This window comes from Leptinotarsa decemlineata, unplaced genomic scaffold (assembly GCF_025532065.1).
Source record: "Leptinotarsa decemlineata unplaced genomic scaffold, Ldec_3_MD MMD2_tig00000882_RagTag_RagTag, whole genome shotgun sequence".
Classification (NCBI taxonomy): domain Eukaryota; kingdom Metazoa; phylum Arthropoda; class Insecta; order Coleoptera; family Chrysomelidae; genus Leptinotarsa; species Leptinotarsa decemlineata.
Genome location: NW_027412556.1, coordinates 5,389,800 through 5,416,736, shown reverse-complemented (window position 1 = coordinate 5,416,736; position 26,937 = coordinate 5,389,800). Strand labels below are relative to the sequence as shown.

At 38.6% G+C, this 26,937-nt stretch overlaps 1 protein-coding gene across 1 annotated transcript in view; it reads left to right on the top strand.

The window, feature by feature from the left end:
* The window catches only part of osp (myosin phosphatase Rho interacting protein outspread), a 153,751-nt gene that overhangs the window by 90,413 nt on the left and 36,401 nt on the right, over window positions 1-26,937 (top strand). Inside the window, exon 4 of the mRNA XM_074174891.1 lies at window positions 20,040-20,502. Within this exon, the coding sequence (XP_074030992.1) occupies window positions 20,040-20,502 (463 nt within the window). The remainder of the gene's footprint in view (window positions 1-20,039; window positions 20,503-26,937) is intronic.

The following is a 26,937-nucleotide window of genomic DNA, read 5'->3' as shown; positions in this document are numbered from 1 at the left end:
TCGACTGAGATTATTTGAGTCAGTTTTTTTATTCATGGAATTTAATTCTTTATTTATATGTATCATTTCTAGAAAACAACGTTTATAGAAATTTTGTTCAATTTCTAAAATACTAGCATTAGTATAGTTCATTTGGTGGTCTAATGAATTTACATGTTCTGATAATACACATGATAAAACATTTCTTCTGCAGTCGACCTTTTAGAAGTCTTGATGTCTGTCCAATATACACTTTATCACAATCTTTGCAAGGTATTTTATAAACGATATTATAATTTTGATCAGTATTAACAGGTGTTTTTAGTTTTGAGAAGAACTGATTTGTTGTTTTAACATTCTTGTGAGCAATTCTGAGATTTGTTTTCTTTAGAACATTAATCAATTTTGAAGTTAAATCTTTTACGTATGGAAGGCTATGGATTTTTTTGTTTGAATCTTGGTTTTCTTGGTTTGTATTTGAGGTTGTCTGAATTGAATTTGTTTTAGTATTAAAAAGTAAAGTGTTTACAAGTTTTTCTGGATATGAGTTTTCAATAAGAATTCTTTTTAAAGTATTAAGGCAATCATCTTTAAATATGGAATTTGTGGTATAAATAACTCTTTTTTTTCATGTTATTAATCATACTAATATCAAGATATTACCTAACTAATTCATAAATTCAGTCATTAAATATCCTATTTTAATATATATATATATATATATATATATATATATATATATATATATATATATATATATATATATATATATATTGAAATAGAGATGAAGAGAAAATTACTTTTTCTTCTCTATAGAGTTTAGTTGGAAATTATGTGTTTAGTATTATGTTCTATTTTGTTCCCATTGTATGATGTACTTTGAGTTGGTTGCTAAGCAGCATGTTGCATGATTCTATGCACGTTGCTATGCTGCATATAGCAGCATTTCTCCATGCACATTGAAGATATTTCGTCGTCGATGTTTGTTATATCTCACTGTGGTTCAGTGTGTACGTATATAATTGGATTTTATAAATCACAATCTTTAACGAAAACCCTCAAGAAATTATCATCAGAACACATGTCTTTTTAGATAAAAATCTCCAGCGACTACTTTTTCTGCAGTGTAAATTAAGTCACGTCAAATAATTTATAACCGGAGATGCAATTTAGTCTTTATGGTTGCGTGCAATTATAATTGTGCAGAAATTTTATTACCGTAATTAAAGTAACATCGAATCAATTAAGAACATTGTAATTTGGAATAGGAGGAAGACGTTGAACTTTCAAAAGATCTGGAACTCGGAAGACTAATTCCAGTCGAAAATAATTCGGCTGGAAATAATGAACTCCTTTCGATTCAACTTGAGTGTAACGTTACTTTTAATATGGAAACGGAGACAAATGATATTTTATCTTATTGACAAAGTAAACTTTGTTGAAACCGTATCGGAGAAATATTTATTCAAAAGTCATTCTCTGATCTCTTCGGTATTGTTCGTTTCTAGATATTTATTCATGGCATCACAATGCTCGTCTTCAACCTTAGGTAAATGGAGTTCATAATGACTAATAATAATATATAATGAGGGACCTATTGGTGACCAGTACGACTCACAAGAGGTAACTTCAGCGAAGAATTCCCTCTACGCCAAGTATCAGCAAAAACTCCGACAGCTCTGGGAAGAACAAAGTTGTTGTTCCAAATATGCTTACGTTCTGATGGTACTCAACTCATTTGAGGTACTGAAGTAAACTCGTGTTGGCACCAACTCGATGAGAAGACCCCAAAAATAATGCATCTTCAAGGGGTTTTGCACCCAAATCTATCGTTCCAAAGTTGTACCAACTGGATTTGAAGACCCGAAAAATAAAGTATCTCCAGGGGTTTTTGCACCCAAATCGTCTGTTCCACCGTTACACTTTCTCCGATCGTGAACTTTCGAGTTTGGAATGTCTGCATAACGAAAATGTTCTGGATGTAGCCTATAAAGTTATCGGGATTTCGGATCCTCTTATCTCCATGGTCCGTGCCCATGTTGAAACAGAAATTGGGGCATTTCTTTTTGAAAAAAGCTTTCCTAGCGACCTATGAACTCAGTTTATTTTTTCTACAATGAACGTGAAGACTAAAAAAAATGTATTTCCAGGCGATTTTGCATCCAAATCGTTTGTTCCAATGATGTACCAACTGGATGTGTCCAAAAATAATGCATCACCAGGGGTTTTTGCACACAAATCATCTGTTCCACAATTATACTTTCTCCGATCATGAACTTTCGAGTTTGGAATGTCTGCATAACAAAAAAGTTCTGGATGTAGCCTATAAAGTCATCAGGATTTCGGATCCTCTTATCTCCATGGTCCGTGTTCATGTTGAAACAGAAATTGGGGCATTTCTTTTTGAAAAAAGCTTTCCTAGCGGCCTATGAACTCAATTTATTTTTCTACAATGAACGTGAAGACTAAAAAAAATGTATTTCCAGGCCATTTTGCATCCAAATCGTTTGTTCCAATGTTGTACCAACTGGATGTGTCCAAAAATAATGCATCACCAGGGGATGAACGTGAAGACTAAAAAAAATGTCTTTCCAGGCGATTTTGCATCCAAATCGTTTGTTCCAATGTTGTACCAACTGGATGTGTCCAAAAATAATGCATCACCAGGGGTTTTTGCACACAAATCATCTGTTCCACAGTTATACTTTCTCCGATCGTGTACTTTCGAGTTTGGAATGTCTGCATAACAAAAAAGTCCTGGATGTAGCCTATAAAGTCATCAGGATTTCGGATCCTCTTATCTCCATGGTCCGTGTTCATGTTGAAACCGAAATTGGGGCATTCCTTTTTGAAAAAAGCTTTCCTAGCGGCCTATGAACTCAGTTTATTTTTCTACAATGAACGTGAAGACTAAAAAAAAAATGCATTTCCAGGCGATTTTGCACCGAAATCGTTTGTTCCAATGTTGTACCAACTGGATGTGTTCAAAAATGATGCATCACCAGGGGTTTTTGCTCACAAATCATCTGTTCCACAGTTATACTTTCTCCGATCGTGAACTTTCGAGTTTGGAATGTCTGCATAACAAAAAAGTTCTGGATGTAGCCTATAAAGTTATCAGGAGTTTGGATCCTCTCATCTGCTTAGTCCGTGTCAATGATAAAGCAGAAATCGGGGCTCTCCTGGCGACCCATGAACTCAGTTTAGTTTTCTCCAATGAACGAGATGACTACAAGTCTGTCATCGAGTTGGAACTCGATCAATAAAAGGCTTGCATCAAAGCCGCAGATATCACAATTTCGATTATACACAAGAATAAGTCGATGTATGATTTTTTTCAACAACATTGAAGAACTTTGCTTATTAAAACGTCCGACTTATTTCTGCTTTTCTTAGGTCGATCAGGCTCAAGTCAGGAAATGAGGAATTAATCATGCAATACCTTGGTCCACATTAGTCGAGAGGTTTCCGGCAAAGGGTGAAGGGCCTGTCATTAAAATCATCATAAATTTGTTGTTGGAAAAAAGGTGGAAAGATGGATGAAATACCGAGATGAATTATTTCTATTAAACTTTGTCATATACGTTTTTCATCAAGAATTGGCCGATTTCATCGCATATCCGGATGTTCTTTTCGAATTCTGCTCTCGAATTATCCATTGAAATAATTGTTATAATCATTGAAGTTCTAGGTGGAGTTATTCCCTTCCTACTTTCCAATTTCAAGATCATACCGGCACGCCGTACTACGGCAGAAATCTTGAAAGGCAAATGCAGGAGGCTGTCATTCTTGTCTTCTTACGCCTACTCGGGGCACATAATTCTCGGACACAGTGATCACTTACGTCTTGGTGTCTTATTGGTAATCAATGACAGCGCGTCAAATTTGCTTAAGCAGACAATTCAACTGGAACTACGTGGGATTCACCCAAATAATATTCTCTATTCGATAGTGTCGCATAGATCCAGAGCATTTTCGAATATTTTTGTCGTATTTTAAAATATTTCATCCAACGCTGTGTTGTTATTATTGGCCTTGATGCATAAGATTAAAATGTCAATATTGTTGTCTAAAGTATAATCATTAATTGTAGATTCAAATAATAAATATGTTCTCATTCTATAATTGTTTGGTACTTTAACATTTGATATAAGTCGACTGATTTCAAGTCAGACAAATTAGAATTCAATTGGGTTCATTCGCCAAATCAATAGATATTTTTACTTATCGATGTGTGCCAGAATGCTAAATTACTTATCAACCTAAACGGACATAGCGGAGTATATATAATATTGTTATGGAGAGAGACTATCTCATTTCGGCGAGAACCCAAAATTTTGTTTGTATGTATCCTTCAGCTACATTGGTGGACTTCCAGCCACCGTGTCTCTTCAAATTTGTTATGTTTCCACCATTATCGGCTAATAACGTCGCTGAAGTTCGACGAATGCTGTGGCCTGTGTAATTTTTAGAATTGTGTTAGTTGAAAAATTCCAAGATTCCCAATAATTGTTACTACCTGAAAATAAAGATAACTAGCTTCGGCTCCGCACGGGTGCAATGTTGCTACTAAATATACATATAAACCCGTGCTAAAGGGCGAAGTGCGGTCTTCGACGCTCTATCATTTTAAATCTGAAATATCTTCGAAAATATTCATTTAAGTTACGTGCTGTAAAGGGCTATTGACCTATAATGAATGCACAATGTATTTAAGGTATAGTTCAAGTAAACGATATAGTGCAACCTACCTTCCAACAGCTCCCCTTTAATAATATAGTTAGGGAGCTAACTAACTTTGTTATTCAATAATCATTTCTGATTATATAAGAACCACAATAAAACACAAAAATAGAGGGAAGACTCCGTATTGTGTGCCCATACTTTTCAGCAATACTGTCGAGGGCATACACTTTTTCTGTAAAACTTCAAGTAGTTGGTTTTTGATATAGTAATCTTCAAAATACAAATTGTTCGCATCCAAATTTGGGATCAATGTGTTTTCAAATCATTCCTCGAAAATATTACCTTCCATGTTCTTATGATAGTCAACATTGCAGTCTTAAAGTTTTTTTCCACATTATTTCAAAGAATTCGGAACCCATCCTTTACCTTACTTTGTTTGCAGGCATGTTAGACGTACACATTCTCGAACCGTTAGTCATACCAAGTTTCGTTCAAATAGAAAATTTGCCGTTGTTCTTGTCTATATTTAGTTATTAGTTCCAAGTATTTGTTACGCAATTCCACTTTTCTTCTGCTTTCCATAACTGCTTGACTTTTGTTTATTATTTTAAATCTAAATCCTAGTTTCTTTATCCAATTCTGAAGAGTTTTGTCAAAGCAGCTCACGTTATGGCATGAAGTATTCAATTTCTTCCTTATGATTTCAGATGTAGGAATCTCATTGCTTTTGTAACAGTCGTATATTGTTTTTTTCAATGATTTTATTAGATGAACGTCTAAAGGTTTCGATAATCCCGTATCACATCGCGTCTTGCGTTCATAATGTTTGTTTTTGACTATTTCAAGTACAGTTGAGAAAGGAATTTCGGTCAAATCTGATGTTGCTTGTAATAGTTTGCATCCGAATCTTATTCACTGGTATCTCTTTTTCCTATTGTTCACCATCGCTATTGGAATCACTACACTGGAAAAAGTCTGCGTTGTTATCACACTCGTTATTACTATTAGGACTTGTCCAAGGACTCCACATTTTAAACAGATAACAAAAATGTTAAGTTATTATAACTGCACCAATATCGAATTTCAATGCTCAAATCGCGATCAGTTCCTGAACTGAACACGACGGCGATAACCATCCCCGCATTCCCGATTTATTTGTCACCGTAACATGTCTTCAAATTCAATTTTATGATTCTTCAGCCAATGATAAAACTCGGTTAGTAAAAATTATCCAATTCGAACCGCCAATTCTGCAGTCCACGTGGACTATTTCGCAGCCGGTTCATTTCGATGGTTCTTTGGCCTTTGTGCCGCCAGCTTTAAATGCTCACAATATCGTTCACTTCTACTATACTTAATTAGATAAAGATTGCTAAGTATTGCTTAGAATTGCTCTGTAAGTAGGCAGTTGTTTTTCGAGAATAAAAAATTGTTATTGTGGGTTATCCCTAAGAGATAGACATATACCATTGCGGACTTTTTGGTAGGTTTACAATACTGTAGTACATTTTTTGATCTATCTCGTAGGGTTCAGCTAGCATTCACAATGCAATCCCAAAAAAGCTGTTGAAATTTCATAATGTTCCACTCATAAGTTTGTTAGTTATTATGCTAAGAGTAACACTACTTTTGTTATATTCAAAACAATGGATGAAAACCAATTTCGTGTTTGAATTTAACATTGCTTCTTGATGGGAAAAAATACCGTTCAAGCGAAGCAATGGCTTGAGAAGTGTTATAAGGACTTCGCTTCACTAGAAATAACAATTGAACGTTGGTTTGCTGACTTCAAACGTGGTCGTAGAGACACCGATGATGCAGGACGCAGTGGAAGTCCAAATGAGACAGTAACACCAAAAAACATTAAAAAAAACACACAAAAAATCGTTTTGAATGATCGAAAAGAGAAGTTGCGAGAGCTTGCTGACGTTGCAAAGATATGTTGCAAAAGAATGTGTTGGCTTTATATTGCATGAGCATTTGACTATGAGAAAGCTCTGTTCGAAGTGGGTGCAGCGCGAGCTCACTCTTGACCAAAAACAAGAATGTTTTGATGATTCTGAGCAGTGTTTTGCGTCGATGTGTGACAATGGATGAAACATGGATCCGGAATCAAAACGATCATCATCTGGGTGAAGAGCAACTGGTGAACCTCGTCCAAAGTGCACGAAAGCACAACAAACGGCTGGAAAGGTATTTTGGGATGAGTGACTATTTTGAGAAGAGAAATACCGTCAATAGTGATTATTACATAGCATTATTGGAGCGTTTGAAGATCGAAGTTGCGGGAAAACGACTCCGTTTGAAGAAAAAGAAAGTGCTGCTTCATCAAGACAATGCACAGTGTCACAAATCAATAAAAACGATGGCAAAATTGCATAAAATGGGCTTCTTATTGCTCTCGCATATACCATACTAGTACTATGTTGCTGTATCGCTGCTGTTCCGATGTTTTGACAGACTCAGAATCGACAAACTTAGGCGTGCGCAGCGTTATAGAACAGTGCTTTCGAAAAAATTGTTCCACAGCGCCATCTAGTGGCAAGTTACAGAAAAATTGATAGCCTATAAACCTTCTCTATGAAAAATTACTTATACATGTCAAGTTTCATTACGATCGGTTGAGCGATGTAGAAGTTTATCACTTACCAACCAATCAACCAACAAACATCTATTTTTATATATACCGGGTGTCCCACATTTTATGTGACAGGCAATATCTGGTTTGTTGAAGGAGATACACAAAAATGTTTCATACAAAAGTTTTAGGAGTTCATGAGAGCTATATTTTGATATAATTTTTAAATTTACAGGGTGTTTGGTGTAGGTGCTACAGACCAAAATTCCATTTTTTAAAATAGAACGCCCTGTATATCATTACATATTCAGATGCTACATTAAATTCTGATATCATTTCATGTTTGGTTTTTGAAATTCGGTTACTTCGTTGTTGAGTTATTGCTTAAAATGTAAAGTCTTGAGAACGACTATTATTTTTTTAAATATCTCATACAATTATTCTCTCTGCATCAGATCACATGAAAATTAGTCAAAATTTTGGGTGTTCGAAGTAATGGTTTCAATTTTGAGTTGTGGAATTCAGTCAGGAATCATTTTGAATATGAAACAATTGCGAAATTGAAAGAGGTGTATTCGAAAACAAATCTTTAATTAATAACAATGTAAATAATATAACTTGATAAATCATTTCATAAGAATGGTAGGTACCTAGAAATAAGTCATAAAAATTGTTCAAAGTGATGCCCATTAGATATTATACCGGCTTCGAAACGTCGAATCACTTCTCTCGTACAAGTCGCTCTTATAATATCAGGCGTAATATCACTGCACGCTAGTCGAATTTTCATTTTCAGATCATCCACATTCAAAGGGGGAGTAGTGAAAACAATATCTTTTAAATAACCCCATAGGAAAAAATCAAGCGGTGATAAATCTGGGGAACGAGCCGGCCACCGAATTGGACCCTTATTAGGTACCAATCCATCTATTTGGGTACGTTCTATCCAGATGTTCACTAACAACCTGTGAATTGTGAGGAGGAGCACCATCTTGTTGCCACCAAATTCTTTGTCGTTCTGCTATGGGAATATCTTCCATCAACTGGATCAAATCATTTTCTAGAAAATGTAAATATCGCAATCCATTGAGATTTTCATTGAAAAAGTAAGGTCCTATGATGCGGCCCTTGAACAATCCACACCATACAGTAATACCCCAAGTAGTTTGAAAATTACTTTCGCGGACCCAGTGGGGATTTTCTTGAGACCAATAGTGACTGTTATGTCGATTTACAACTCCATTATTGTGGAATCGCGATTCATCGCTCCACAAAATTTGACTGAATATGTTAGGACTTTCATGTAATATTACCTGAATACAAGCAATGAATTCAAGTCGTCGTTCAAAGTCCGTGGGTTTCAAACCTTGTACCAACTGAATTTTGAATGGGTGGTATTTATTTTCTTTCAGAATTCTCTGTACATTAGATTTACTCACACCGACTTCTTCTGCAAGAGTACGGATAGAAACATGTGGATGAATAATAATATAAGCCAACACATTGATCTCTAAATCTTCAGTTCTAACAGATCTCGTATGATGACGATGCTTTATAGTAGAAGGAAATGACCCAGTTCGCAATTTTTCTACAAGTCTCGAAAAAGTCATTCGTGACGGAATGGGTCTGTCTGGAAAACGTTCTTGGTATAGACGTTGTGCTTGACGGCAGTTTTTCTGACATTCCCCAAAAATTAATAAAATATCAATGCCAATCACTTGGACTAAACGCGAAAGGCATACTGGAGTTTTCGCACAAAGAACACAGTTACTGTTTTGCAAAGAAACACTGAATCGAACTGACAAGTAGATACAATTCAACAACATTTGTTACTATGGCATCAACAATCATAAGCTACTTGATGAAATTGTGCAATATAAAGCAATTCACCCTCAAGTTAGTCACATTCTCAAGAATTCCAATATTATATTCAACTGATATCGATATCGTATCGTAGAGGTGAGAATAATGGTTTGTATTCAGTAGTAGTCTAGTTCAATTTAATAAAAGATATAGACTGGATTCTTGTACGAGTAAATAAGTTTTTTTGAAACTTTATATTTAAGGAAAAGTGCAATAACTCAACAACACCGTAACCGAATTTCAAAAACCAAACATGAAATGATATCAGAATTTAACGTAGCATCTGAATATGTAATGATATACAGGGCGTTCTATTTTAAAAAATGGAATTTTGGTCTGTAGCACCTACACCAAACACCCTGTATATTTGAATTATATCAAAATATAGCTCTCATGAACTCCTAAAACTTTTGTATGAAACATTTTTGTGTATCTCCTTCAACAAATCAGATATTGCCTGTCACATAAAATGTGGGACACCTGGTATGATTCGCCAGATTTGGCTCCTAGCGACTACTGGCTGTTCGCAGACCTCAAAAAAATGTTCAACGGTAAGAAATTTCGGTCGAATGAGGAGATTATTGCTGTAACTGAAGCAGGGGACTAAGAAAAAGACACCTTTTTTTCGTAGTCCCCGGACTTTTTAGCCCAGGTTAAAATTCAGCTCAGTAAGAATTTTTCCGAAGATTGGAGTTACAAAATATTGTCATTGCATGTTCGTTTACGTGCACCTAAAGGAAGGATGTGAGGGAAATTCGATCATCCTCAATTTCGCATCTGCGACGCTCAAGACGATCTTTGAGAAGTACCACCGATACCTGTGGGAAAGGAAACGGAATATCTGTATAATATGCAAAACGTAGGTAGGCACGAATGTCTACGACGTAGTTTTTGTGTGAAAACATGTAGCGTACTAAAAGCCTCAATACACGCAATATTCATTACTCTCGAGAGATAAATGAGTACCCACTTCTCTCGGAGAACGAGATCTATATAATTGCTTGAAATATTTTATACGAAATTATTCATACCCGGGATACCTATTTGCTCGCGTGATACTCGAATGCATTTATAATTTTAATTAGTACTTAAGATTTATTATTGGTTAATCGCAGCAAATTATCGCCTTATTCAGATACATTTAATATTGTGTTCGATTTAGTCAACTGCGAGAACAAGTACCGATGTGTTATCAGGTGTGAACCCTTATTAAGGATGCATCAAATTGATAGATTTATGTTCTCGTATCTTTTACGTTCGTTCGTTTTATGCAGGGGAGCCCACGATGCAAAATGGGGATTTACCTGAGCGTCATTGTGACATATTAGGTTGCAAAGCTTAGATGATAAGAAGAAAAAAATGTTATTAATATATTACATTTTCATCGGTGGGGGAAGCGGCTATAGATTTTTAAATATTTAAAAATATACTGTTGCATGGACATACTCGAGCGCGTCAGATATTGATACCATCAATGTCATACGTATTTTTAATAATGTTGGTATGTTAATCTGATCGTTTGCATGATGTGAATGGTTGTACGTAAGGGTTAAAAGTGAAGAGAAAAAAATTTAATCGAGTGCGTCAGACTTTGTAAGGGGGTGTTAAGTGCGACAAAAAAAAAGCTCTCATTCAATAAATAATCTGATGATCATGGCCTAATCTGACGATTTCGATCTGACGCAAATTCGCGGCCATTATTATAATGTGCAAAAAAAAATTCGCCATTTTGAAATACTCAAGCGTGTCAGATTAAGATATATATGGTTCATCCTAATGTTTTACACGTGCTGTCTCATAATCTGACGATTATCTAGAGGGATTCGCTTAATCTGACAAACCCAATAATTTTTTTTTATTTTTTCAATTTATTGAACTTAATTGATCGAAAAGCTCAGGAAATAGCATGCAAATGAATAAGTGTATGTTTTTTAAGTAGAATACTTGTATTTATAAGAAAATAATTTTAAAAAAATGCTCAAAAAATTTAATTTTTTATAATCAATTGAATAATTAATGAAGAAAAGAGAAATAAAACTTCCTATGTTTTTTTCCACTTTTATTTGCAACTAACGTTACTGCAGTTTCGTCCTATACGGACATTTCCAAACTTATTTATTGTATAAGTTTGAATGTTCTTATATATTGTATAAGTTTGAAAATGTCCTTATAGGAGGAAACTGCAGTAACGTTAGTTACAAATAAAAGTGGTAAAAACATAGAAATTTCATTTTCTCTTTTCTTCATTATGATTTCCTACCACGTAGTAATGGCTACATCCATTAATTAATTGATAAATTGATCTTCATCTTCATCACGAACTAGTCTCTGTGATCAGCTGTGATGGCGTCATGGCAACAGAATTCAGAATGGGGACGGAGTGAGAGAGTAATTGATAGAGAAAAAGTGAATAGAGAATAGAGGAATAGAAACTCGGAGAGGGAAATATAGGTATCACACAGCTGCACGCATTAAACTTTATCGACGAATTATTGTTATTTCAGCTTGCGGAAATCGTCAGATTATATATTTTTCGTTATCCATGAATTATTTTCTTCAAAATGAAAAAAAAAAATAGCTACGCTCGAGAATGTCAAAATGACGTTATTTTTTTACAACTTTGCTGGACTCCCCTGTCTTTACGTCACTCTCAAATTGTCAGATTACTGGAATATACACTTTTCAGCAGGTAATTAACTTACCCAACCTTAATCTGACACGCTCGAGAATTTCTGACGATCAATTTTTTTACTAATCTGATCCTTTATCCCGATTAGTTGTTACGTTACGAGTCATTACCGTAACCACTCCTGCATTCGGCGTTATTTCGTACCTCGTTCAGAATGTTTGATTGGTGTTACGTTACGAATCATAGGCTCATATGGATAGGCGCCTATGAGCCGAACCAATATTGCAATCGGCGTTATTTCGTACCTCGTTCGCTACGTTACCGAATAATTGATACAGCCATATCTTGAAATGCTTTCGAAAGCGTGTTATTTGACTGCGAGTCGAACATGCCATTGGCCAAGCCCATCCACCATTGGTTTCCGCGTTATTTCCCACATCGTTCGGTACGTTACGGAATTTGATCAGTGGTGTTGCGTTACGAGTTATAGGCTCATATGGATAGGCGCCTACAAGCCAAACCACTATTACATTTGGTATTATTTCGTACCTCGTTCGTTGCGTTACGGAATGATCGATTGGTTTTTGGCTCATTTGACATTGGCTCATATGGACAGGAGTCTACAAGCCGAACCCACTATTTCATTCGGCGTTATTTCATACCTTGTTGGGTGCGTTACGGAATGATTGATCGGTTTTTGGCTCATTTGGCATTGGCTCATATGGACAGGAGTCTACTTCATTCGGCGTTATTTCGTACCTTGTTGGGTGCGTTACGGAATGATTGATTGGTTTTTGGCTCATTTGGCATTGGCTCATATGGACAGGAGTCTACAAGCCGAACCCGCTATTTCATTCGGCGTTATTTCGTACCTTGTTGGGTGCGTTACGGAATGATTGATCGGTTTTTGGCTCATTTGGCATTGGCTCATATGGACAGGAGTCTACTTCATTCGGCGTTATTTCGTACCTTGTTGGGTGCGTTACCGAATGATTGATTGGTTTTTGGCTCATTTGGCATTGGCTCATATGGACAGGAGTCTACTTCATTCGGCGTTATTTCGTACCTTGTTGGGTGCGTTACGGAATAATTGATCGGTTTTTGGCTCATTTGGCATTGGCTCATATGGACAGGAGTCTACAAGTCGAACCCACTATTTCATTCGGCGTTATTTCGTACCTTGTTGGGTGCGTTACGGAATGATCGATCGGTTTTTGGCTCATTTGGCATTGGCTCATTTGGCATTGGCTCATATGGACAGGAGTCTACTTCATTCGGCGTTATTTCGTACCTTGTTGGGTGCGTTACGGAATGATTGATCGGTTTTTGGCTCATTTGGCATTGGCTCATATGGACAGGAGTCTACAAGTCGAACCCACTATTTCATTCGGCGTTATTTCGTACCTTGTTGGGTGCGTTACGGAATGATCGATCGGTTTTTGGCTCATTTGGCATTGGCTCATATGGACAGGAGTCTACTTCATTCGGCGTTATTTCGTACTTTGTTGGGTGCGTTACGGAATGATTGATTGGTTTTTGGCTCATTTGGCATTGGCTCATATGGACAGGAGTCTAAAAGCCGAATCACTATTTCATTCGGCGTTATTTCGTACCTTGTTCGGTGCGTTACGGAATGATTGATCGGTTTTTGGCTCATTTGGCATTGGCTCATATGGACAGGAGTCTACAAGCCGAAACACTATATCATTCGGCGTTATTTCTTACCTTGTTCGGTGCGTTGCATCATGCCCTATTGTCTTGCATGTATTTGTAACTTTTAATTTTTGTATATATTTGTTTTTAAGTGGATATCAAGTCTTGAAGAATTCTGTTGGAAGGGGGTCTTCTCAATAGTAAATTTTACTTTTCTTCACTAAAATAATCCACTTTGGAATATTCACCAAAAATGCAAATTCACCCTGACACTGTGGTCGGAATAAAAGTTCAGAAAATCTCACGTTGAATGAGTTATTCTTTTAAGTTAATTATCGAACATCACCCGGAAGGGTAGTGATACGAAGAGCTTTCTTATTTCCTAGCTTCCTAGATTCATCGAGATAATATTTTATGTGTAATTACTGGAGAAAAACATAAGTTTCGTGAAATTTATGTATAAAATTAGTTATGCTCGACTCGTACAGCAGTACTTTCACTGGTACCGACCGATCGCCATGTACAACCTGTCGTCTGTATACATGCTTTATTTACTTTCAATATGTTGAGTAATTCTTTCGAATCGGTCGAATTTAAGCGTGAGGCACGCAATCGAAAGTGAAGCAGATATTTTATGAATTCGGAGTACAGTGCAATTAACGGACATTGTCTTAATAAACTTGCAGGAATGTTTTTTTCGTTCATTTGCTTATTTTGGTTTCAAATTTCCAAAATGAGTTGAGAACTTCGAAAATTTTGAAGTGACATCGTTTGGGATGAAATATCCGTAATCAAACAAAAAAAATGATATTCAGTCAACCATGTGAAAAAACTCTTTGAGATATCAAACATGCAATAGCCTAAAATAATAACCACAATCATTCTGATAATGAATAATATCGTATCCATCAAAATTACCCCGTTATATGTGATAATTTTTCAAACGGTTTAGTGAACTATCCTTAAAAGATAAACATATGCCTTCTCTGACTTTTCAGTAGATCTATAACAGAGGAACGATATGTAGGTTAGGTTAGGTTCAAAGTGAGAGGGTATATTCGACCCTCCAAAGCAACCCGCAAGGGTTTATTGTGGCTCACACCTATTCACACTTGACCAAATAAACCCAGCTTCTTAACGAAGCCCACTAGTTTGTATGGTGAGTGGTCTTTCAGGTCAGAGTACGGCTCTGCCGAACTCTTAAGAACCTGATTCGGTTCCCAGCGGGACAGGCACACATTTTGTGCTCTGCGGTTTCACCATTTTCCAAACGGAGGCGACACACCCTGTCTTCCGACAGTCCAAGTCTCTGCAAATGACAGTGACCTGAAGGAAAGGCCTGTTAGACGCCGTAGTTCATCCCTACTGTAGTCCAACAAATGTTTGGTGTCAAGCATCGAAGGGTGAATAAACGCCTTGGAGTGAGCCAATCCTGGAAGGTTCTGCCAGAAGTCCATAAATCTTCTTGCCATACAGGTGTTCAATCTTTGGCAAAGCCTAAAGCGATGCCAATGACAGGTTCTGGCCGATGAAGCTGCTTGCAGCACCCTCCTTTGCATGAGAGTCAGCAGCTTCATTGCCTTCCAGGCCAGTATGGCCAGGAATCCAGACCAGATACAATTTGTTGAGTCAGTCCTATCGAGGAGAGTCGTTTTTGGCAATTTGCTACCAATTCAGACGTTGCTCGGTAGGAGCCAAGAGCTTCCAACGTCGCTTGAGTGTCTGAGAATATCTTTATTGACTTGTTCATGAGGTTGGATTCGTCCAATCTCTCCGCACACAATTCAATAGCGTAAATTTTCGCTCGAAATACAGTCACATAGGTTTCTAGACAGGTTGATATCTCTGTCCTGGGTTTGCGACTGAAAACACCTGCACCAGAACCGGAAGATGTTTTTGATCCATCTGTGAACCAACAACTATCTGCTCCTAATATTTTCTTCTCCCGGGGGATTCAGTCCTCTCTACTCGGGAACAGTACTTCATAAGGCAGTTCGTAGTTGACAGTTGGAGGCATAAAGTCAGGGGTCATTTCCAGAATTCTGTGACTTCCAGTGACAACCAACTGTTTGTTGCACTCTGCATTAAATTGATTTGTGTAATTGGCAATGTGCACAAGTCTATATGCAGTCCATCTGGCCTCTCTCTCTTCAGAAAAATGTGGAGAGGAGGTAGATCTAGATGGATCTCCATGGCCGCTGACGTTGTGGTACTGATGGCACCACTGATGGCCAGACAAACGATATGTAGTGAACTGTTTGAATTGTAGACAGACATACGCGATGGAAGAACTATTGTATAGGTAAAGTTTGCCTTCCTTGATATTCTTTTCATCCAAATTACTATTTTCAGTCTGAAAGTATCGCTTTCAGGGTAAACCAAACTGCGATTTAATAGCTTTCAAATGACTCTGTTGTATAGTCTGGCGAATTAAGACGCCTAACTCGAAATCTGACCTTCGTCTAATCCAGACATATAAACAACATTAATCTATTTTTATCACTTGCGGTGAAACAAACCAAATAAAAAACTAGGTCATTTTTGTATTGTGGCCTCAAACGAGTGTGTGATAATTGACATTTAATGATATGAGTAATTGCTTTTTTCAATGCCTCATTTTCAAGGCGATATTAAATGACTTCCAGCAATCAGTGCGATCGCCCGCATGTGAAAGCGACAAAAATTCGAATGAGGAGCAAGTTTAATCCCGATTTCAAGACCATCAACATCGTTAGGGTGTATTTTACGAACAGCAAGATTAATATTTTACCACCAAATTGCAGTCTTTTAATTTGAATATACTGTTGACACGGTAAGGAGGACCTGTTATTGTAAGTTCTGCAGTATATACTGAGAGTTTCAATGGAAACCCATAAACGTACGTGTGTTCGAGGGGACTCAATTTTCATAAAAAATTCATAAACGCAGTTTTACCTCCTACCGGGCAGTAGATACCTTCCATACTTTTCAGTGTCTTGTCTCTGTTCTACTGTAGGTTTTTACAAAATTGGCTCACTCATTCATGACAAGTTGTCAACAAATAGCAACAGTAATAACTGTTATATCTCGGTGAATATATTTATTCAATTCGATCGAAATGAGCGTCATTTGAGTCAGTTCACTTTGGCTAATGTAACACAAGTCGATTCATTCAGTCAGCATCGAAAGATCATTGGACAACTAAGAATCCACCCTGGGTATATTCATAGATATCGAGGGAGCGTTTGATAAAACAACCTTTCCAACAATTACCCAGCAACTACACCACAGGAATGTACCCCTAGTAGTAGAAGAATGGATACTCAAGATGCTCTCTAGTAGAGCAATAAGTATCAATGTAAAAGACATCACAGTTAGAGGACTGTCCACAGGGAGGGGTCTTATAAACCCTTCTTTGAAACATAGTTCTGGATACCATAATTATTCACCTCAACAACAATGGATTCTACACAATTGCATGTGCAGACGGGATAGTTATCATGCAGACAGTCAAATTTGTGAACACACTGTGCGATAGAGCGCAGGATGGGCTCAAATTAACAGAAACATGGTGTAAGGAACACTTACTGTCGATCAATCCCAAGAAGACTGAGATGATTCTTTTCATCAGGAAAAGAAGTTTATGGGGCTTAAAACCTCCCGAAATCTTCGAAAGCAAACTAAACTTCTCTGAAGAGGTGATATACTTTGGCACTATCCTCGACAGAAAGCTAACATGGAACTTCACCTACAGAGTAGAGCAAAAAAGCATTTGTGGCTTATGAGCAATGTCGGAGGACAGTGGGATGCGCATGGGGTTTTTCACCCCGTGTGGTCACCTGGGTCTACACTGCATTAAAAGACCTATGTTAACGTACAGAGCCATTGCATGGGAATCGAAAAATCTACAAGCAACGACCATCTAAAAATTATATCAACAACACCAACCGCGCCAATGGAATTGGTTACTGGTCTGACCCCTCTGGACCTGTAGGTTAAGGAGGTTGCTTTAATGGCCATGTTACGATTGCGCACGGCTGGTGGAAACCTCGAAGTAGGAATGGGTCAATTGAGGCTGAGCCTATGACGAGAAGCGCTTACTGCGCAACCTCTGCTGCAGGCAATCAGGGATGCAATTGAACCCAGGATTGTGTTTAATAAACCCTACAAAATACAAGTAAAACAGAACACAGAGTCAGATCTACAAATGCAGTACGCATATATACAGACGGCTCAAAAACCAAAGAAGGCTCGGGATGTGGAGTGTACTCCAGATCATTGAGCGTAGGGATTAAGTGGAGAATATGAAAAAATACCAGCGTGGTTCAAACAAAACTGGCTGGTATCTCAATCGCCACAAAAGAAATAACCAGGAAAGGAATTTCTGGCAAAAACATAATAATCTGCACTGAGAGCAGACAAGCCCTATTAGCCTTGAACAGATCAGGGCTAGTACCAGAGTGCTACTAAGATTTAGTCAAAGCCTCGGTAGATAATAACATTATCCTGAGGTGGATTAAAGGGCACGACAGGAGTCAAGGTAATCGCATTGCCGACTCAAAAGATGCAATCTTGCCAGGATCACCCTTGGCGACCCTAGGAAGCTGGCGCCGAAGAAATATCTGGCGATGACCAGGAAAAATCTACGCGTGACAGTAGGATTTCTGACTGGCCACTGTCAACTAACAAAACACCTCCACAATATTGGGCTAGTGGATACACCTCTATGCAGGATGTGTTAACAGAGGAATGGAACTGTCAGGCATGTCCTATGCGAATGTTCGGAGTTATCGTCAATAAGAGAGTGTGTGTTCAGAGAGTCTTAGCCTACACCTGCCAATATAAAGGAGATGTCTCCCAAAGACCTGTCCACCTTCATGGAAAGGACAGGATGATGATGACCTAGGAGGACAACTCCTTGGGAGGATGTACGATGGGTCACATGTGGCCAAAGTGCTGTAGGCCATACTCCATACTCTACATATACAGATCAGTCAGCATGAAAATTGGGTGCTCGGGATTCGATTGGCGAAGTTTCTACCGGTAAGAAAGTTATCGAAGCGCTTGAAAAGATGGCACTGATCACTGAGTGACCAAAGAGCCCGAAACCTGTCTGCAAGTGTGTTTCAATAATTGAAAATCAAGTCCGGCAGTGTTATCGCCAACAGCGTATGCAAGAATAACTTCAGTGAAGAATCTTGCACTGACACCTGCCGGATATATTCTTACCGAAAGGATGTTTAACTCAGAGTCCATTCAGCGATCTCCCCTTTCCAAGTAGAAAGCCTTCTCACGATAATGCGAGCTCTGTTGCAATGGGCTTTTTTCCCTAGCTACTTGTGGATTCTGAACAAAGTAACCAAATAATTCCTCATAGGAGTTGGACGTCGTCGACTAAATGACTCCAACCGTTCTCCCTGTAAAATCGGATCAAGGTTAAGAGCTTTTCAGTTTTTTAATTCCTGATCCTATTAACACACCTAGGAAGCCTCATCTAGCAGATGATGCAGCCAGGAAGAGACTTGTCACTTCCTCAAGAGCAGGGTACGTTATGAATCTGCCTTGCATCGAATTCTTGAGCAGCGGAAGTAGAATTTGTATCAGGAGAGGTAACAATACGCCTCTGAGTAGGTCCTGCGAACGCTTATGCTCTAACGATAATTCACTCAAACCAAAGGCGGACTAACCTTGCATGGTTGAATTTAAGCTATCATCATATATATCGATTGTAGATGCCCTCATATGGGTACGTTCTACGGCTATTAAGGTGGCTAGGGAATCTCACATTCGACAACCTCAATATCGACCAATCAACTGGATTTTTTCCTGAAGTTGGTGCACAAGTACGATTCAAGAGCTGCACATTCCAGCCTGGATGGCTATATGCCACCTGAGAGTATCACAAAAGCGTGGGTACAGTTAGTATCCTGTCTCTCTGAAATTTGTCAGGTCCTAAGATATCTACCTGGCGAAGGAAGTCACAGACACCGCCAATCAGGTCCTCACTAGATTGAGGAAAATGTACCATGGTATGGCAACGTGGGAGTGGATTATTCTTCATGAAGAAATTCGAGTCCTGCTTATGCAAGGTGCACACTGCGACAGGACGACTTAGGACGGGAACATGCCGTGACGGGAACATGCCGGGACGGGAACATGCCGGGACGGGAACATGCCGGAACGGGAACATGACGTGAATGTATCCATCTCTTTTTATAGTTTCTTATGGGGAACACGCACTAAGGTAGGCAACGGACCGGCATATGCCAGGACGGGAACAGGAAGGGCCAGACAGATGCTGTCTCCGCTTCAAGGCCACGTCTCGTCTTGTTCTCGTCCAGTGCCGTTCTGTCGCAGTGTGCGTTAGACTTGACAGAACACATACATTGTGTCTGCGGTAGGCATTATCAAAGGCGATGAAGCAACGGATGAAGTGTTCGGGTTGTTCTCACAGCAGTGGAAAGTGGCTTGGTTTCCAATGATGAGGTATCTGGTATGAGGACAAGCCCAGCACTTCGTCCGTTGTCTCATCGCCTTTGGTAATAATAAATCCAAAAAATAACTTTGACGTAGTTCTCTCGGATCTTGAAACTTTACACCCTTTGATCAAATACACTTATTTTACCTTCGTTTTTCTGTTTCATTATTAACTTTGCTTTTTTTCTCTTCCAGCCCGACACGGTACCCCAAGGATCAGTCGACATGTGCAAAGTTCTCGAAGTTACAGGCGCCGAGCAAGTCACCGGCCACCCCCACTCTCTCGCCCTCACGAGTCCCGATCGGGTGACCTTCGTGAAGGCGGCGAGTCGCGAGGATGCACGCTGGTGGGTCGAGTTGCTGGCGGTCTTCCCGCGCCGCCACAAGCGCAACGCCACCTTTCCGGGCGGCCGGGCCTCCCCCAGCCTCCCCAAGTTAGGGAGGAGTGCGTCGCCGCAGCCACCACGTCCGCGCCATCTGTCGGTGACGGGACCGAGCCCGCGCGCGAATTTCGAAACGCCGCCGCTGAAGGAAAGAGAGTCGCCGCCCAAGGAGCCGGATAGGAAACCGGCGTGGACACCTGCTAGGACTATGCCTATCGAGACGCCGACTAGGACGATGCCTATCGAGACGGCCCCGTCCAGTTATTCGAGACCTGGTGAGTTTCAGTTTAATTTTCATCTTATAACCCTTAGTTTATTTTTTTCGCGGTGGAATAATGAAAGCTCAAGATATTTGCATAAGCTTCACAGAATGCTCCATGTAAACTCTGTATTCCCATTTATTTTATTGAGAATGGATATTTTTGGCACGACCAGGGTCTCCAGGAAATGAAAACTATTTTCTTACTTTACTAATACTTTCCAGTATTACCATTTATTTTATCAAAATCAATATGCTGGAGTTCGATTTAATTCCTCGTTTATGCATGTGGTGACAAACCCTATATAGGATCTTGTTTCGATGGTGGCCCAAACTTGTTTCGAAGGGAAGGGGAGTATAAAAATATGTCACATATATGTTTATCTACCATAATGAATAATTTTATTGATAACGACCGTTGAATATCAATTCTCTTATAAAATATCTACATGTAGACGTAAATAACCTCCTTCCCTCTACTGTTGAACGGGGCAAGATATCAGAGTTGAACAAATATTTGTAAAAGGAATTACAATATGATTTCCCAATATTCCCTGACATTTATTTTCTCAGGAGGTTGTTGTCGGGAACTGCACCTTCCTAAGTGGGCCGCTAGTGTTTAGCTGTATCTGGCCACTTATTTTTTGACCCTTGTCTTGTATGAACCATTTTTCATAACGATATTTCAGTTCAATAATATGTTCCTGAAGAATTACTTTGCACAAGTCACACTTTTGTCGCAGACAGGTCAAAAATGTAAATGAGTTCGATTGTAACCGACAATGAACAGATACATCTGTCAAATATTCAGTTGAAAAGTAAATAAAGTTCACTAAAATCCATTCAAATCAATACATGGTCCTACGAGCCGGATTAATCTAGAAAAACATTCGGTGAACTTAAACTAAACAAGTGCGTGTATCCAATTTAGGTATTGGCATGCGTGGCAGAGAAACAGGCAAGCCTGGCAGAAACCATCAAATTCCACAAAGTGGGTCTCCTTTGAATTCACATTCATTCTTTTCCAAATAAAGAGTAGATACAGTCCACTAAAATCTATTGAAGCCAATACATGGTCCTTCGAGCCGGATTAATCTAGAAAAACATTTGGTGGACTCAAAAGTAAACAAGGGCGTGAAACCAAGTAAGGTATTGGCTTGCGTTCCACAGAGTGGGTCTTGTTTGAATTCACATTCATTTATTTTCAAATAAAAAGTAAATACAATCCACTTAAATCAATTCAAGTCAATACGTGGTCCTACGAGCCGGACTCAAAAACAAACAATTGCTCAAAACTAATCAAGGTGTTGGCGTGCGTGACAGAAGAGCAGATAAGCCAGGCAGAAACCATCAAGTTCTACAAAGCCGTCTTTGAATTCACATTCATTCTTTTCCAAATAAAAAGTATATACAGTCGGATGGAAACAATCAATGTGAGACGGAAACTTTACCTTCTGCAACAAAAGGCATTTAAATATACCTACGTCTCCGGCTTGTCCTAGAATTTTGTCTGCTCGTCCAAAAAAACAGTATTTTACAAGTGGTACAAGGTTTTCACAGAAAGTGAAAATGTTGAGACGTCATTTTCACCAACACTGTTGTCGTGGACTGCAGGGGGTTATTCACTAAAGACGCAACGACTTCTGTCTGTTTCTCGACCGAGATAGATTTTCTTCCAGCTCCCCTAGCTCTTGCTACTCTTCCAGTTGTTTGGAAATTTTCAACCAATTCCCTGAGATCTCTTCAGCAGATCGGATTATCACGTAATCTTGTATTGAACAACGGTTCTGCCTCACAAAAATTACGGCCGCACTTGGCGCATATAAGGTTCACTTCTGCGTTGAAATTGAACCTTTTTACCCAATTCAAGACGCTGTTACTGTCGAGTCTGTTGATTTTGGAACCGCCGGGAGGTACAAATTCTAAATCCACGGTTCTCTTTTCTGGATTTGAGAGAAGTCTTTAAACGCAACAGGATATGAGATATTGACAACCGACGCGGAACCCTGCGTATTTATAGGTACAGCTGTGCCACATTAACGAAGTATCTTCGGTAAATATAGTTAAGAGACCTTCGCATTTAACTGAATTGTTCGCGCCTCCTATAGAACGCATGTGTTATTCAGATTTATGCAACCGGCAAACAAATTATCAATGATTTCATTCATACGAAGCAAATAATCGTATGCAAATCAAAAATACGACGCTAAAAATTTTTTTCTCTCACATGTTGGGCGGATTGTTCTCGGCGATCCCACCTTTATAGTGTCACCAACTGTAGAGACAGCTGTTATATTTGCATTTTGAAATTATCAGTGACAAAAGGGCGTTTGATACTTATGCTAAATTATACGGGGATTATCTTTTATGTTTTTTTCAAAAAGTGGAAACCACCAAATGTGGCATCATTATATTTGTAAAATTCGCCTTTCATCACCCTAACTAAACTCAAAAATACCTCAAAAATTGACGACTTAGTTGGCTTCAAACCACTGAGTAGTTTGAAAAAACTACTACAATGCAAGTGTTTCATTAAAGGTTTTCATTGGATGAGGCTTAGAAGTTATACATATACAGTGCAAATCTCATGATGGACGACCAGAATAGCTAGATAGATAGATCTTTATTCTTGAAAAATATAGACATTATTCATACATTTTGTTTAGGATTTTGAATAAATATATAACAAAAATATTCAGATCCATGAGATCATACATATTACAGGTGTAGTTTATGAAATTACTATGGATCTTCATCAAGTAACGGCCGAATCAATCAGAAAAATATTACAGATCATTTCATAATTAAACAACATATACGCACAAAGCATTGAGCTTGACTGCAAATATAGTTGTTTTCTTTTCCTCTTTTCTTCCTATTCTACTCCTTTTTTTCTATTATATTTAACAATTCTAAAGTATCGAAATGATATTAGAAATCAAATAATTTGATAATAATTCTGACTTCTTTTCATATCCTCCAGTATATTATTATATGCTAGTTGTTGCCCGTGGCTTCGCCGCGTTGAATTTGATTTGTCACATTAAGTTTCGTGACAGATCATTTCAAATAAATAGTCACAATATTTTTTTATTAACTCAAAACTTCAGGTTTCCAACTTCGAAACTGACAAAATTCAATTAAATCTTTGTACCCCTATTTTTCCCTCTTGGGGTGGAAATTCCTGATTTTCTTTTTTGATACTTATTTACGCTATACAAATAACCTACCTGCATATTTCAAGATTCTAGGTTCAGTAGCTTCGGCTATACGTTAATATAACAGCGGGCAACAGCTAGTTTGGAAAATCCGTATCTACAATATTATGACAGATAACTGCTGTTGTATAGGCAATTTTTATATTTAGGGTCATCCCATATTCCACATAACAGATAATTTGTGAAAATATTCGATTTCACCACAGTTTTGGAAAACTCGGATTAAAAATCGCGGAATTTTCAAATTTACCCAATCCTAAAAAATACACAAGCCACATCATTCGCCGAACTTCATCGACGTTATTTGCTGATACTGGAGGAAACATCACAAATTTGAAGAGACACGATGAATGGATACACAGATAATTCACTCACAAACAAAATTAAAATTGCCAAGACAGTTAAAAAATTATCAGATGGAAACAATCAATATGAAACGGATACTTAACCTTCTTGTTCGGACTGCAATTTGAAAATACCTACGTCTACGGCTCGTCCTAGAATTTTGTCTGCTCGTCCAAAAAAACAGTATTTCACAAGTGATTCAAACTTTTCATAGAAGGTCGAGAGAATCTGAATGACGAAGCTCGCCCTGCACATCAACAACCGATGAAAATGTTGAGAAAGTTAAGAAAATGGTTTGGATCAGATTAGCTGGCCCATGGCCTGAGTCACTGCAACATTTTCAGATCTATTGTGATGCTCCTTGGTTGTTAGAGCTCATTGTCTAGCTTGATCTTTTTGATGAGACTCCATAGCCCTGATACTGACCCCTTCATAAAGCTGACAGCCTCTGGTTTCACTTCCCCGCATCTTGCGTGTCTCAGCCTTGCTATCGATTCGCATTCACAGAGCACATGCAGTGTGGTTTCTACCTCTTCTTGACAGAAACTGCATTGGGTTTCTTCTGTCAGACCCATGTTGCTCATATGTTTCCTGAGTCGGCTATGTTCCGTTAATAGACCCACCACTACCCTTACAACCGTACGGTTGTGGTTGAGCAGGTCTTTCGTGAATCTGGGCGATGGTTTCTTTATGAACTATTTCGCCTGCCTTATTTCTGAGAGCTTATTCCATCAATATATCGATTTGGCTTGCATCAATGAATTCATGGATGTCTTCATTCATGCTTTCGCTACCTCGCAGAAGGGTTCTGGGCCTGTCATAGCCTTGGATGCGCCTTCACGGGCTAGAACATCGGCCTCATCATTGCCTTCATGACCTTTATGTCCGGGTACCCAAGCTAGAGTCACCCTATTTTGGGTATTTAGCTCCGCGCTCAGACAGCTTCCCACCAGTCTTGAGAAGACTCGAAATGAGTTGAGGTCCTTAATTGCCGCCTGGCTGTCAGAGAAAATGGCAATAGTTTCATTTGTGACCTTCTGCCTGTTTACTTCTCCTATACAGGGTTCGATGGCCGCTATTTCTTCCTGGAACACAGTTGCATTATGTCCGAGGCTGAGAGTGATTCTCGTCTTTGCTCTGCCTCCGTATATACCGGCTCCCACTCCTTCTTGGGTCTTTGAGCCATCTGCATACCAAGTTTCTTCCGCTTTTACCGGTGGGCCGTTTTGCTAGTCCTCTCTACTTAGTATGGTGATTTTGAAATATTTTTGAAAGTTGTACTGGGGAAGTGTTATCCACGGACATTCCTAGTATTGGATCTGCCTTCAGTTAATTGTACAGTTTCAAGTATTCTGCACCGTGTGACTTGGCTGATTCGGGTTTGCCCCTGCATTAGCCTGTGTGTCACCAGTCGAGCTTCTCTTCGTATGTAGATGTGCAATGGTCCAAGTCCGAGTAGGATCTCAAGTGCTGTAGTTGGGGTAGTTCTCATGGCTCCTGCGACGCTTAGGGTTATGGAGAATCGTCGTGCTGTTAAAGAAGTTGTTAAAGAAGAAAAAGGAATTGTTGAATGACGTCAACGGCGATCCAGATTTGCTCAAAAGGGTCATAATTGGTGATGAATCATGGGTGTATGATTATGACATCGAAACCAAAGTATAATCGTCCCAATGGAAGAGCCCAGGAGACCCAAGACCGAAAAAAGCACGTCTAGTTTGATTACATGTCAAGGTTTTGCTCAGTTTTCTTCGATTACCGTGGCGTAGTGCAACAGGACTTCTTGCCACATGGTCATATGCTCAATAAGGAGTATTATCTTGAAGTTATGCTCCCCTTATAAGAAGCAATACGAAGAAAACTCATGGCTTTCGCATAACAATAACGCACCTGTTCACTCATCGTTGCTTGTTCGTAATTTCTTGGCCAACTTAATCATGCCTCAGTCACCGTATTCACCAGATTTGGCCCCCTGTGACTTTTCTTATTGCCAAGATTGAAGAGACCCGTGAAAGGACGGCGTTTTGCGACGATTGAGGATTGGAAAACACGCTATCACAATTTTATTATAGCTAAGAGGGGGACTACTGTGAACGGGACAAAATAGAAATTGGTGAATAAATTGATATTTTTTGAGAAAAATGTCACTTTATTTTTCGAACAGCGTATATGCGGCAAGATTATTCGCAGTAGAGAATCGTATTCAGTTGATTGAACAAAGTTGGCAGATTAATTGGAAAAAAAGAACGGATAGTGGTCAGGTTCCTCGTGTGCGAGCGCGTGTAGCGGGATTCTTTAGATAAATCTAGTTAGCATAGATTATGAAAATATTTGTTATGGAAATAGTGTGAGTACCTTCATGTGACCTGAAAGTTATTAGAGAGTAATAACCTCGGCGGATAACCGCAACGTCGTTCCTAAATATAAATAAAACCCGACAATGAAATAAGCGCAATAAGATAGGTAGTTAGCGAGGCGGTTAGACGGAATCTGCATCTCCGAGATTCTAAAATCTTCCAAAAGCTCACTTTTTGTTCGTTTTTGGATTGATTGAAACTTTATACAGACGTTATTTTTGGTATGAAAAAAAAAGGATTTTGAAATAGTCGGTAACAATCTGAATCCTCCATTTTTATATATCTCTTGGAACGAAAATCTGTGTGTTACTTTTTTGAAAAATAGACATGAATAGATAATTTTTCGACTACGTTGAGTACACAAAAAAAAGTAGTAAACGACAGATCAAGGTCACTGTCATCATACTCAGTTAGGGTTACTTTCACTAGTCAGTGTATTTACGACAGATTCAACAAACCATCAGAGATAATTAATTAGTGAGTACCCTTCGTTATCTACCCATTCGTCAGGAATTGGTCTGGGAGCGCTGTCAT